Source organism: Setaria viridis, chromosome 8, assembly GCF_005286985.2.
Source record: "Setaria viridis chromosome 8, Setaria_viridis_v4.0, whole genome shotgun sequence".
In the NCBI taxonomy this organism is placed as follows: domain Eukaryota; kingdom Viridiplantae; phylum Streptophyta; class Magnoliopsida; order Poales; family Poaceae; genus Setaria; species Setaria viridis.
In genome coordinates, this window is record NC_048270.2 from 18,715,986 (window position 1) to 18,728,280 (window position 12,295).

The 12,295-nt window shown below is 55.0% G+C and overlaps 1 protein-coding gene across 1 annotated transcript; it reads left to right on the forward strand.

The window, feature by feature from the left end:
* Positions 1-579: 579 nt before the first annotated feature.
* On the forward strand, positions 580-1,845 carry LOC140220239 (uncharacterized). Its single transcript, XM_072290256.1, has 3 exons — positions 580-782; positions 835-895; positions 985-1,845. Exons 1-3 carry the CDS (start codon positions 580-582, stop codon positions 1,843-1,845), a joined length of 1,125 nt encoding a protein of 374 aa, XP_072146357.1.
* The last annotated feature ends 10,450 nt before the right edge of the window (positions 1,846-12,295 follow it).

The window sequence follows — 12,295 nt, forward strand, 5'->3', positions numbered from 1 at the left end:
TCCGAGCGCGGCATCAAAGCCAATCCAGAGAAGATATCGGCCATCACTAGCATAGGACCGATCCAGAACCTAAAGGGAGTATAACACGTCACATGATGCCTTGCAGCCCTGAGCCGCTTCATCTCACGCCTCGGCGAACAAGGACTCCCCCTCTACCGACTCCTGAAGAAGACCAACCACTTCGTGTGGACCACCGAGCCTCAGGAGGTGCTTGACCGGCTCAAGCAAATCTTGATGAAGGCCCTGATCCTGGTCCCGCCGACCGACAAGGAACCACTCCTGCTCTACATCGCAGCTACCACACAGGTGGTAAGCACCGCCTTGGTGGTGGAGCAAGAGGAGGAAGGGCATACCCTCAAGGTGCAGCGCCCGGTGTACTTCATTAGCGAGGTCTTGTCCGACTCCAAGACCCGTTACCCCCAAATCCAAAAGCTCCTATACGCGGTCCTCATCATGAAGAGGAAACTGTGCCACTACTTCAGCTCTCACCTTGTGACAGTCGTATGATCCTTCCCCCTCGGAGAGGTGATCCAAAACCAGGACGCGTCGGGAAGAATTGTGAAGTGGGCACTCGAGCTCATGGACCAAGGCATCCCCTACGTCTCCGGAACAGCCATTAAGTCTCAGGTGCTCACCGACTTCATCGAGGAATGGATAGAGGTCCAGACACCATCGACGCTGGTGGAGCAGAAGTACTGGATGATGTACTTCGACGGGTCACTAATGAAAACTGTTGCCGGAGCAGGCCTGGTCTGCATCTCCCTCCTCGGCGTGAGCTTAAGGTATATGGTCCGCCTCCATTTTCCCGTATCTAACAATATCGCCGAATACGAGGTTCTCGTCAATGGGCTCCGCATCGGCATCGAGCTGGGCATCTGACGGCTTGACATCCGAGGTGAGTTGCAGCCAGTCGTCGACCAAGTCATGAAGGAGTCAAGCTGTCATGACCCCAAGATGACGGTGTACTACCACACAGTCTGCTAGCTCGAGGACAAGTTTGACTGTCTCGAGCTCAACCACATCGCAAGACGCTTTAATGAGGCAGCCGACGAACTGGCAAAGGCAGCATCTGGCCGGAGGCCAGTCTCTGTCGGCGTCTTTGTCAGTAACTTGCATAAGCCCTCGGTCCGCTATGAAGAGCCGGGAGAGGCCGGCAACAAGCCACCTGTCCCAGACCTGGAGGCTGACCCCTCCGACCCCGAGGTCATGGAGATCGACGCAAACCCGGCAGAAAGGGCCGACCCTCTACCTGACTGGAGAGCTCCGTACCTCGACTACCTCATCCGTAAGTCACTCCCTACGGACAAGACGGAAGCGCAAAGGATTGTCCGTCACGCCAAGTCCTTCGTCATCATCAACCAAGAGCTCTACAAGCAAAGCCATACCAGGATCCTACAACGCTGCATCCCCTTCGAGCAAGGAAGGTCGCTGCTTCAGGACATCCACGCCGGGGCCTGCGGTCACCATGCCGCACCAAGAACCCTCGACAGGAACGCTTTCCGACAAGGTTTCTACTGGCCGACGACAGTCGCCGACGCCACTCGCGTGGTACGCACCTGCGAGGGATGTCAATTCTACGCCCGACATACTCATCTGCCTGCCCAAGCACTCCAGACCATCCCCATCATGTGGCCCTTCATGGTCTGGGGTCTGGACCTTGTTAGGCCCTTCAAGAAAGCACCCGGGAGCTTCACCCACCTACTCATCGCCGTCGACAAATTCACGAAGTGGATCGAGGCTCGACCAATCGCGCAGATCAAATCCGAGCAAGCGGTGCAATTCTTCACCAACATCACTCATTGCTTCGGAATCCCCTACTCCATCATCATGGACAATGGCACGTAGTTCACCGGGAAAAAATTCCTCAGTTTCTGCGATGATCACCACATCCGTGTGGACTGGTCGGCCGTGGCACATCCCCGTACGAACGGACAAGTTGAGCAGGCCAACGGCAGGATACTCCAGGGTCTCAAGCCACAGATCTTCAACCGCCTAAACAAGTTTGGCGGCTGATGGGTTGCGGAACTCCCCGCGGTCCTATGGAGCCTGAGGATGACCCCCAGCAGGGCAACCGGCTTCACCCCTTTCTTCATGATCTATGGGTCCGAGGCGATCCTCCCCACTGACTTGGAATACGTGTCACCGAGGGTCAGGGCATACGATGAACAAGGGAACCAAACGTCGCTCGCGAATGCGCAAGACCAACTAGACGAAGCACGAGACGTGGCCCTGCTACACTCGGCTAAGTACCAACAAGCCTTGCGACGGTACCACAGCCGTAAGTTACGGGGCCGGGCCCTCAACGTTGGTGACTTTGTGCTCCACCTCATCCAGAGCAAGAAGGGTCGGCACAAGCTGACCCCGCCGTGGGAAGGTCCTTTTGTCGTTGCGCAAGTACTGCGACCAGGCACATACAAACTAGCGACCCCCGATGGGCAAATCCTCACCAACACTTGGAACATCGAACAGCTAAGTCACTTCTACCCCTAATTGTCATTTCTAAAGTTATGTATAAACTTCTACTATTTGTCTATGGAAAAAGTTGTTTCGGGTCGCTTTCGCTAAAGTTTTCTTCCAAGCTTAGGGATATCCGACCCTGGCTCTCGCCCAGGGTCGAATATCCCTTGGGGGTTGTCAAGGGCTCTGGCCCAAGACACTTGGCGTCTTCTCAAAACACCACTTTTTCCCAAACCGACCCTCTTCCTAAACATTTGGGCACGGGAGGAGAAGAGTGGGCGAACGACACTTGGGCAAGACCGATCAGACTGCGAGAAACCTACGCCTCCGAAAGCTACGGTGCCTTTGCTCATCAGCGCTTCCCGACCCGTCCGACTCGCATTCTGATATTTCCGAACCCATAACATAAAAAGAGGATTGAAAACCTTTTTTGAAAAGTGTATAAACAAAAAGGCCTCTCCGACCATCGCAAAAACAAGATTAAGTTTACTTAATTCATTACATTTTTTGTGGGCACCTTTGCCCGATATAGCATCTCCTCAAGGATGCTCAAGCGGGACGGCCTCCTCCTCCAAGAGCCGCGCCAAGGCCTCCGCAGGAGCAGCCACCAACGCATCGACCTCGTCCAGCTCGGCATCAGTATAGCCAGAGGTGTAGCCGTCGCTCATCAGCTGGAAGTTGAGGCCGGCTTAGTGGGAGCTGAAGACGCCAAAGGCCCGCTTCACACCGATGCGGAGCGCGTCTCGAGCAACCTCGCCCGCCCGCCGGTATGTCCCGATGACATGAGCCTCCAGCAAGCTCGCCCCCTCCTCCTGAACGACTCCGAGGTCTTCACAGACCATACCAACAGTGCTCCGCAGGTTGGTGAGCTTGACGTGCTCCTCATCAGCGGTGGCTCTCAATCGGGCAAGGTTGCCATCAAGGCCTGCTCAAACCACAAGAAAAAATCAAGATCAGCGGTATGCGCCGGGACAAGCAAGAGGAAAAAGGACGACGAAGTCCTTACCATCGGCGCGGGCTCGCTGCTCGTATTCTCGGACAAGCCCTTGGGACACCGCGGCCTGAAGCCCCTGCACTTGCCCATGGAGCTGGCTGACCTCTTCCACAAGATCAGCCACTACCCGCTCGGCCTCGACCTTCTGACCGACCTTGATGTCGCGTTCCTGCTGAGCCGCGTCACGCTCTTGGCAGGCCGCGTCGCGCTCCTACCGAGCCGCATGGCGCTCGCGCCGGATGCGCTCGATGGTCTTCTGAAGGGCTTCGTGCTCCTTTTTAACCTGGGCAAGCTCCTCAGCATCTTGGCGGGCCTTCTTGATGGTGACCCGGAGCTTGTCCTTCGCCCTCCTGGCGCCCGCCTGCACCTCCTTCTCCTGTGCGTGCTGGTGAGCCACCATCTTACCAAGGGCGGTGGCAGCCTAGTGGGCAGCGGCGAGCTGTCCAGTCAGCTCCCCATTCTGCCGCACCTCCTCGGAAGGTGTTCCCAGACCCCCCCTCCTTGGCTGCAGTTCCGGAGGGCCTACCGGATGATCTGCGCTTGAAACTCGTTTGGAGAAAAAGGAGCAGAGAAGAGAAAAATGACCGCCGAAAAGAACACCATACCTGACTGGCAGGGGCGATGACGTCGCGCAGCCTTCCCACCGTAGAGGACAGGGTGGCATGAACGTCTTCAAGCCCGCCTTGCACCTCCAGCCACCTCTCCTGCTCCCCGACATCATCAAGGATGAAGAGGGGCTTCTCCGGGTCTCCACGGGAGGCCCAACACACGGTCGGTCCTCCCCACACATTGGGATCATGTCCAGACCTGACGATGGTGCGGGAGGACTCCCCAACCAGTGTCGATGGCCTCTCGACTGATGCCGATGGTCCTTCTGGAGCGGGGACCACCGTCTCTGTCTCCGCCCCCGAGGCAGGAGCCGCCTTCTCCACCTCCACCACCGGAGTAGATGCCGCCATCACCTCCACCGCCGTCACCTCCGTCTCCACTCCCGGCATCTCAGGTACGGACACCTCCCCCACCGGCTCTTCCTTCGTCGCGTCATCAATGAATATCACCTCGGTGGATGGACGAATCCGAGGCGCAACATCCTCTCCTGCCGAGTCAGCTGCAAGGGCGGAAGAGGAAGAAGGGTTGGCCACCTGCTCTCCTCCCGACCCCGGCGTCCTCTCCTTAGTCGCTGCCTCGGATGCCGTCCCCACAGGGGGTGCCACGGCCTCACCAACAGCGCCGCCGCCCGCTTGCGGCAGAGCCCAGGTTGGTCCCATAGAGGCGGCCGACAACCTAAGCGCTTTCTTCGGCGCCGGCGGTGGCATGGCACCACGCGTAATGCTGCAAGACGATGGTACGGGCACGGCGACTGTGCTTCAACTCCGGCGCGCCAAAGCCCGACACTGACCCCAGGATGTTGGATAGTGGTCGCTTGCCACTATCCCTCTGCTCGTGCAACACAGGCAGAGGAATGGGGGTCGGCCCCGCCGACACCTGAGATGCGCCCCTCGCTGACTCCTGGGGCGCGGCTTCTAGGTCCCGCGGGGTCGGGCCCTGGATGGCTGACCTGCCCGGTGCACCCTCCGCGGCCAATTGAGGAGGCAGCTCCTGGATGATGAGCGGGCCTGGCGCGAAGGCCGGGACATAGTCCTCAGCAGCGAGCTGGTCCCCGACCACGCTGCTCTCAGGCTCTTCCGCCAACAACCGGTCAAGCCAGTTGGACCCCTCCTCGTCGTCGTCGTCATCCTCATCCTCATCCTCATCATCATCATTCTCATCCGACATTGCACCTGGGCCCCTCCGCTGCCTTCGGAAGTCCACCACGGCTTTTTTCTTCTTCCTCGCCGCGTCCTTGTCCTTCATCCTCTTCTGCGCTTCGGCAGTGAGGCGGTTCCACATCCTTCGCTCCGCGTCCTCTGGCAACGGTGGTTGGGAGCATATGGCAAGGTTTAAATTGCCCTGCAGATTTAAAAACCCCTCGTCAAGACGATAAACTAGGAAAATGCAGGAAAAAAGAACGAGAATGCGAGTTTCTCACCAGCTCGACGAAGTCCTCATTCGGACGCATCGGAAGGTGCCTCGACACCGGGAACATGACATCCTTGTCACCCAACGCCTCCCGGACGCGCTGCTCCATCTCGGCATCAGCAATCCCCTCTGTCGAGAGGACGGTGCCGTCGGTCGGTGCTCCAGGAACCATCTCGTCGAGCAAGCGGGCCCGCAGCATCAACGGCGCCACCCTCCAGGCGTGGTACGCCCCGACAACCCCGGCCCTAGTCAGGCCATGGTTCTTCAGATGGTTGATGGCCTAGAGGAGCTCCCGGATCTGCTTCTTCTCCTTCTCGACAGGACTGTAAAACCACATCACCGGCACATCCTCGATAGTACGGCCGGTGTACTCTATAAAGAACGACTGCTCCGTCTAGAAAGGAAGCGAGAAAGCTGAAGGCAAGCGCGGGGCGAAACCAGCGAGGAAACCTCTTTCGCTTTATAAGGGGCGCGCGGCAAATGAAAGACGACCCGATCGCATTTATTGCGACGTCAAGTACATCCCATCACCCCCGCTATTTCAGAAAACCGTGCGCACGATCCCATTCTAATCGTAGGGTACACCACACCCCCTCACCCCACGCGCCCGAAATTATCTGCCGCTTCGCCTCCCGGAGGTCATGCGCACAAACATCTCCCACAGGCGGCCCAAGGCCCGCTTCAGGTAAAAAAGGGATACAGAGCTGAAAATGCTCTTACAGCCCATTACGATCCAGGGGTTTGAAGGCTGGCCCTCCTGAGGGTTCGATTGCCACCCCAGGACACTTCCCGAGCAAGGGGTGAGACAGGATGGGTCCGCTAGCGGCCTCTACCCTGGCGAATGAAAGCCAAGGGCATCCCGACCTCACGTTCGAGTCCCAACTGGCGATTAAGTTCATGGTGTTTCCCCAAAGAAAGGCAACGAGCCCCCAGATCCAGTCGAATGGATCCAGGAACTATATGAACTAGCCGTCCGGAACCAGGAGTACGCCACCAGCTTGGCCCAAGCCGGACCCCCCCTAACGGGGATCGGGACTCCACTCGAACTAACCCATTAGCAGCTCACCAAGCATTGTGGTTCGTCCGACGAGGATAACCCGGCACGGCTCAACCCCTCCATCCCATCGAACAGATGCTTGAGGGGCAACGATTGAAAGACGATCCAACCTCTTGATCGGTCCCCTGTAGTGTGCTGGGGCTCGGGGGCTGGAATCACAAGAAAAACGACCACGCGTGTGGTCACGATCGGTCATCAGGACAAAATGATAAGCGGGACGATGAAAATTTCCCCAAACCGTATCATCTTCGGAGCGCTCTGCCTGCCCGAGACCCCCGACAAACACTCTGCCGGGAGCCAGTCATAGCCTCTGGAGGAGCACCTTGCTTCCCCAAAGGCTCGGGGGCTACTGTCAGGGAGGAATATTAATGACCTCTTTACGCTCCCTAATCAACAACCGTAAGGGCCAGGGCCCACCTCCGGCACCCGTAATCTCCACCGACCAAACACACCCTGGAGGTACCTCGCTCCACCTCACCCGTCCCCAAGGGCACGGGGTTGGACGCGCCCGACCCCCCAAGGCCTCGCCTTATCTTGTCCGAGGGAGTTCCACCTCGCCCAACCTTGAGCGCAAGGGGTCGGACGCGCCCGACCCCTCGAAGTAGAGTTTCGCCTCGCCCGACCCCGAGCGCAATGGGTCGGATGCGCCCGACCCCTCGAGGCCTCACCTCATCTCGTCCAAGGGAGTTCCACCTCGCCCGACCCCGAGCGCAAGGGGTCAGACGCGCCCGACCCCTCGAAATGGGGCTCCACCTCGCCTGAAGGAATGTGCAAACTGCCACACGGAAGCACGAGCCTCGTGGGTCCCCTGGAGCTCACCAAAACATAACTGATGGGACGCGCATGCTCCAGGATACGGTTCTAACATGTGGAGAGGCACCTGCTTTCCTCAACGTGACCTGTTGGAATATCAGATTGCATCATGCTACGACGGCAATACGGGGCTACGGCTGAACCGCCTTATCCCTCTGCGACACCTATCATAGGGTACTCATCGCCCATACCGTCTAGCAAAGAAGGGCAAATCGCCTATTTTCCTACGCAGCCTGGCAAGAAGTGCACATCAAACCGCTTCGCTCGGTCAGAAAGTGTTCAGCCGCCTCCCACCACTTACACGGCTACAGTGGCTGGTCGTCACAACCAACTTGTGCAGCTACAGTGGTCAGCCGCCATATGTGACTCGCGTGCTCGGCTACAGTGGCCGACCGCTGAATCATCGATGGGACCCAACGGCAACCGCCCTTTCCCAGTAGCAGTACCGACAAGATGCAGAGACAAGAAAGGAAGACGGCGTCTCCAGTAGCTCCTCCCGCTTTCTTGTTTTAATTTTTTACCTTTCTCACTCCTAGCTCATTTTGTAACCCCAGTGTGTTCCTTACACTATAAACGGGGACCGGGGGCCCGGGGGGGGGGGGCTCTCGGAGGCTCGAACAACGGAACAACACCGAATGCACACAACAGCTCTCGTAGAACCCTAATGCTCAAGACACTTTGGGCATCGACAAACACTCACAGAGACCTGGGAACCAGCTTCCCTCTCTTGCCTGTTTATAGCCCCTACTACAAACTTGGTACGAGTAACACGAGCTACCTCCCACACTGGACATAGGGCTATTCCTGCCCGAACTAGTCTAATCCTCATGTCCTCCCGTACAACCATCCGAGCCTAACGCGCAGAGAGAACAAATTTACTAATACGGTAGTCTCGACCCGTGATTCTTGACACCGACAGATTGACTCCTCAAAAAGTGAGAGTTGCATTCTTTTTGGGACCGAGGGAGTATTTAAGTTTCACTATATATATACACACACACATTATATATATATGGAATATATATGATATAGGTGTATCATGTTGAATGTCACACCTTCTTTGCCTTGAGGTGATTTCATGTGGGCGCTAAGACAATAATGTTTCAGTGCAAATTGGTAATCGTGTCCTCCTCAATGAAATTGCGTTTGAAACTACCTCTACAATGCAAAATTTCATGGTGTAGTTTCATATCCGCTACATGCAAGACACAAACTGTGTTGGTAACTGTGCACTTAATGATTACATCTACATGAAACCCCTCTTAAGGGCAGTCCCAATGGTGTGTTGATGATGGTTTCTATCCTCATTAAATGACAAGCCACGTAGGCAAAATGGTGACATGGCAAACGTAATTAATGAAGAAAGAGAGCAAAAATCCTAGAAACAGTATGGATACCAGGTGCTAAACTTTAGCAGTGTCACATCGAATGTTCAGATGCTAATTAGGAGGACTAAACATGAGCTAATTATAAAACTAATTGCAGAACCCTATGCTAATTTGGGAGATGAATCTATTAAGCCTAATTAATCCGTCATTAGCAAATGGGTACTGTAGCACCACGTTATCAAATCATGGACTACTTAGGCTTAATAGATTCATCTCGCGAATTAGACGTCATCTGTGTAATTAGTTTTGTAATTAACCTATATTTAATACTCCTAATTAGCATCCAAACATCCGATGTGACCGGTGCTAAATTTTAGTGGGGTGTAACTGCTACTGCTCGGCAGCAGCTGCAGCCCGCACACAACACTGCAGCAGATGCTGCAGCACACACGCAGCCGGCTCAGCAGTGCAACAGCTGGTATAGATGATTTTTCTTGTGCTATGGAAACTGCGTTAGTTTCTTCCATCGGGACTACCCTTACCTCTCTCCTCATTAACTCACGGCCACATTTATCTGCAAGATGACGCTCCCTGGTGCACCATTTTGTCCTTGAGGGGATTTAGCACGCAAGCTGCAGCATGCATAATGCAGGTCTGCTGCTTGACTAGGACTGACGCAGGCCTATAGTACTCAAAAACTCTGTTGACTAGCAACACTTTGGTGTGGCTCCTTGGAGCTCTGGCTACTCCTGCTATTTCACTATTCACATAATATACCAACACTGTGCATCGAAGCCTATTTTCTCTCTCCTCACCTTCTCCAACACAAACCATGCATACCGGTGGAGCCAAAATTGTGCAGGAGCCAGAGCACCAAACTGGACCTAACATTACACGGTGATGCAAAACATGACACGCCCCGATATGGTGATGGTGGACATGACACATCAGTATAAATTATGAGGATAGCTTTCGCATGCTTTCGTGCTAGCATATCATATACTCCTGACAACGACCAAGGGATGATGTAAGCAAAATGAGGTCATACAATGCAACATGGAATATGTAAGGACGCGTCATCCTGCTGCCGGTGGTCCTCTAAACAACATAGATCAAACACACGATGCTAGGACATAGATCAAACACGGCGCTAGATCAAACACTAGTTCTACCATTACATTAACCAGTCCTCGATGACATCATGCACAAGCAAAAGAAACGCGAAAGATAACGATAATTCATAGCTGCATATAGATATACAAAGACTAAATTAGTCAACTATTCTCTGTTCGAACGCCGCAAGCTCATGGCGTAGCCTGTAGTCCTCGCTACAAAATAACGTATCTTCTCCGCAGCCATTAGGGAAGCCGCAGCCGCCTCCATCACAGGGGAATTTACCGCGACCCGGTGCCGGCGGCAGCGCAATGTTGTTCCATAGGATTCGCACCACAAGGTACACGGCGTCCTCACGGCACTCCCGACAGATGAAGTTGTGGAGAATCTTTGGGCTGATGCTCCCGCTTGCCGCCGTTCCTTCTTCGCCCTCCAAGCGACGGATGTACATCTTGGCCATGTCGGCGGTGGCGGAGCCGCCAGCGTTCCTGTATAGCATCAGAGCGTACAGATACACCGCCACATTGAGCCCGCCCGCGGCGACGCGGGAGAGCTGATCGAGGGACGGCTGGTATCCCCTAAAGAAGTCTAGAATCCCTGTGAGCAAGGAGGCCTCCGGGTTCCCCACATCAAGCAGTAGACGGATTAGGGAGTAGTACCTACCCGGCTGGTTCCACTGCATCTCCTCCCAGCACCGTAGCAGAGCCACGCGTCGTCCGATGGCACGCTGGCCGCACACGCGGCGCATGACCGTGCAAGTCACCCGTAGCTTGCCGAGGTCCTCCATGAGCTGGTCCGAGGTCGCAGCGAGGTGGATGGCGATCACAGTGAGCAGGTTCGTAGGGAGCGTTTCAAGTGACGGTTGTTGCCTGTTCGCCGCCATGAAAACGCTCGCTGGAGCGACGGAGGAGGCTAAGATGGAAGGAAATCGAAGGAGGCACGGTGGAAAGAGGCGACAAGACGCGCGATGGTGCAATGGCGGCCAAAGGTGGGGGCCGGGCATAAGGGCATAAGGGCGTGTGCGTGGGTGGAACTGACGCTGCATTAAATAGGCACCCCTCGGAAGAGGTGACAGCTACGTTGGGAACCGGCGCGAGCAGCCGCTGTACTCCTTGGTAAAAGGGCGGCTCTTCGTGGGAACCACGCGATCGACCAGCATGGCTGGGGAGTTGCAGGGCCTAGGCGCAAAGTAGGGACAGATAATCACTCAAAGGACAGCGTGCCACGCATCGGGCAGTTCTATGGTTGCATGATGACTTGTTCAAGTGCTACACCTACTACTGACAAGCCAATTAATCTGCTGCCGCAGCATCAGAAGCTGCAGCACATCATCAAAAGTGCTAACATGGCACCCTAATTAATGTGCATGAAACCTCTATGAAAAGTTATGTACAAGGCCCTTTAAAATAAAAAGGTCATCCAAAATAGAACCATAGAAATAAACCGGCCGATTTGCATGGCAACAGAAAGGAATTATAGATCAAACAAGGATTCCACGGTTTTCTCATTACTAGATCATTACATAGGATCGGACATATAGATAAATAAGAACTAATTATTATACTAATAACAGCGGTCGCTGCTGCTACTCTCACCTCCTCCCTTCTGGTGATCCTTCAGATGAGCTGCCGCCGCCTTATCTTCCCGTTTCCTCCAGGCATCCCGACGCCGGCGGCGTACCATCTCCAGCGCCCTCCTCCGTGCGGTGTCCTCCTCCTTGGCCTCATCTTGGAGGGAGAACTCGCAGTCGCGTTTGAGCAGGAAGTCGTTCATGTCCTCCACCGCTTTGGTGCAGTCATGCTAGTCCTCCGCTTCCTGCTCAGCCGTCTCCAACGAGTTCAAGATGGCCGAATGCACTGGATCAAAATGATGAACCTCCTATTTCGATTCCACCGTCGTCTCCCTGTCGGGATCATCCTCGAGGTTTAACTTGAGGTACTCCAAGTCGGACGACGACTACGGCGGAGGTGACGATGGCGGTGGACGCGTCGGGTGGCGAGGCGACAACAGCGGCGGAGGTGTCGGGGAGCGAGGCGAGGACAGCGGTGGAGGCGTCAACGGGCGAGTTGCGGGGAGGAGGGGTTTAGCATCGCCCACGTAGTTGGCAACCGGCGAGGCATTGCGATGAGGGTTGGTTGTTTTTTGATGAAGCAGGAGTAGGGGGCCGAGGGATACGCTGCCCTTAGGCAATGGTGGGGGTGTTATATATATACTCCCTCCATCGCATTTTAATTGTTGCTCGGGACCCATCGTCTTTGGCTCCTGACCGATGAGCCGTTGACACGGGCGGCCCACACGCAATGACCAATTAATGTTCGTCATGTAGTGTTGCCACCCGGGACAGATAATCACTCAAAGTAATAAATTCCTTCAAAATTACCGAAATAAGGTGATAGCTCAATGGTTTGTCCGCTGCTCTGGACCTTGTAGGCTTCGGTTTGTTTCAGGGTTGCAACACATTTTTTCTGCATTTTCTTTCAATTTATATTCCTTCATTTTTAAATTTACAAGTTT

Excerpts from the sequence above, each read along its gene's own strand:
- LOC140220239 (XM_072290256.1), top strand. The coding sequence starts at position 580 with ATGGACCAAGGCATCCCCTACGTCTCCGGAACAGCCATTAAGTCTCAG. Across the intron at positions 783-834 it reads CTCCTCGGCGTGAGCTTAAG|GTTCTCGTCAATGGGCTCCG; the intron begins GTATATGGTCCG and ends GCCGAATACGAG. Across the intron at positions 896-984 it reads CTGACGGCTTGACATCCGAG|CTCGAGGACAAGTTTGACTG; the intron begins GTGAGTTGCAGC and ends ACAGTCTGCTAG.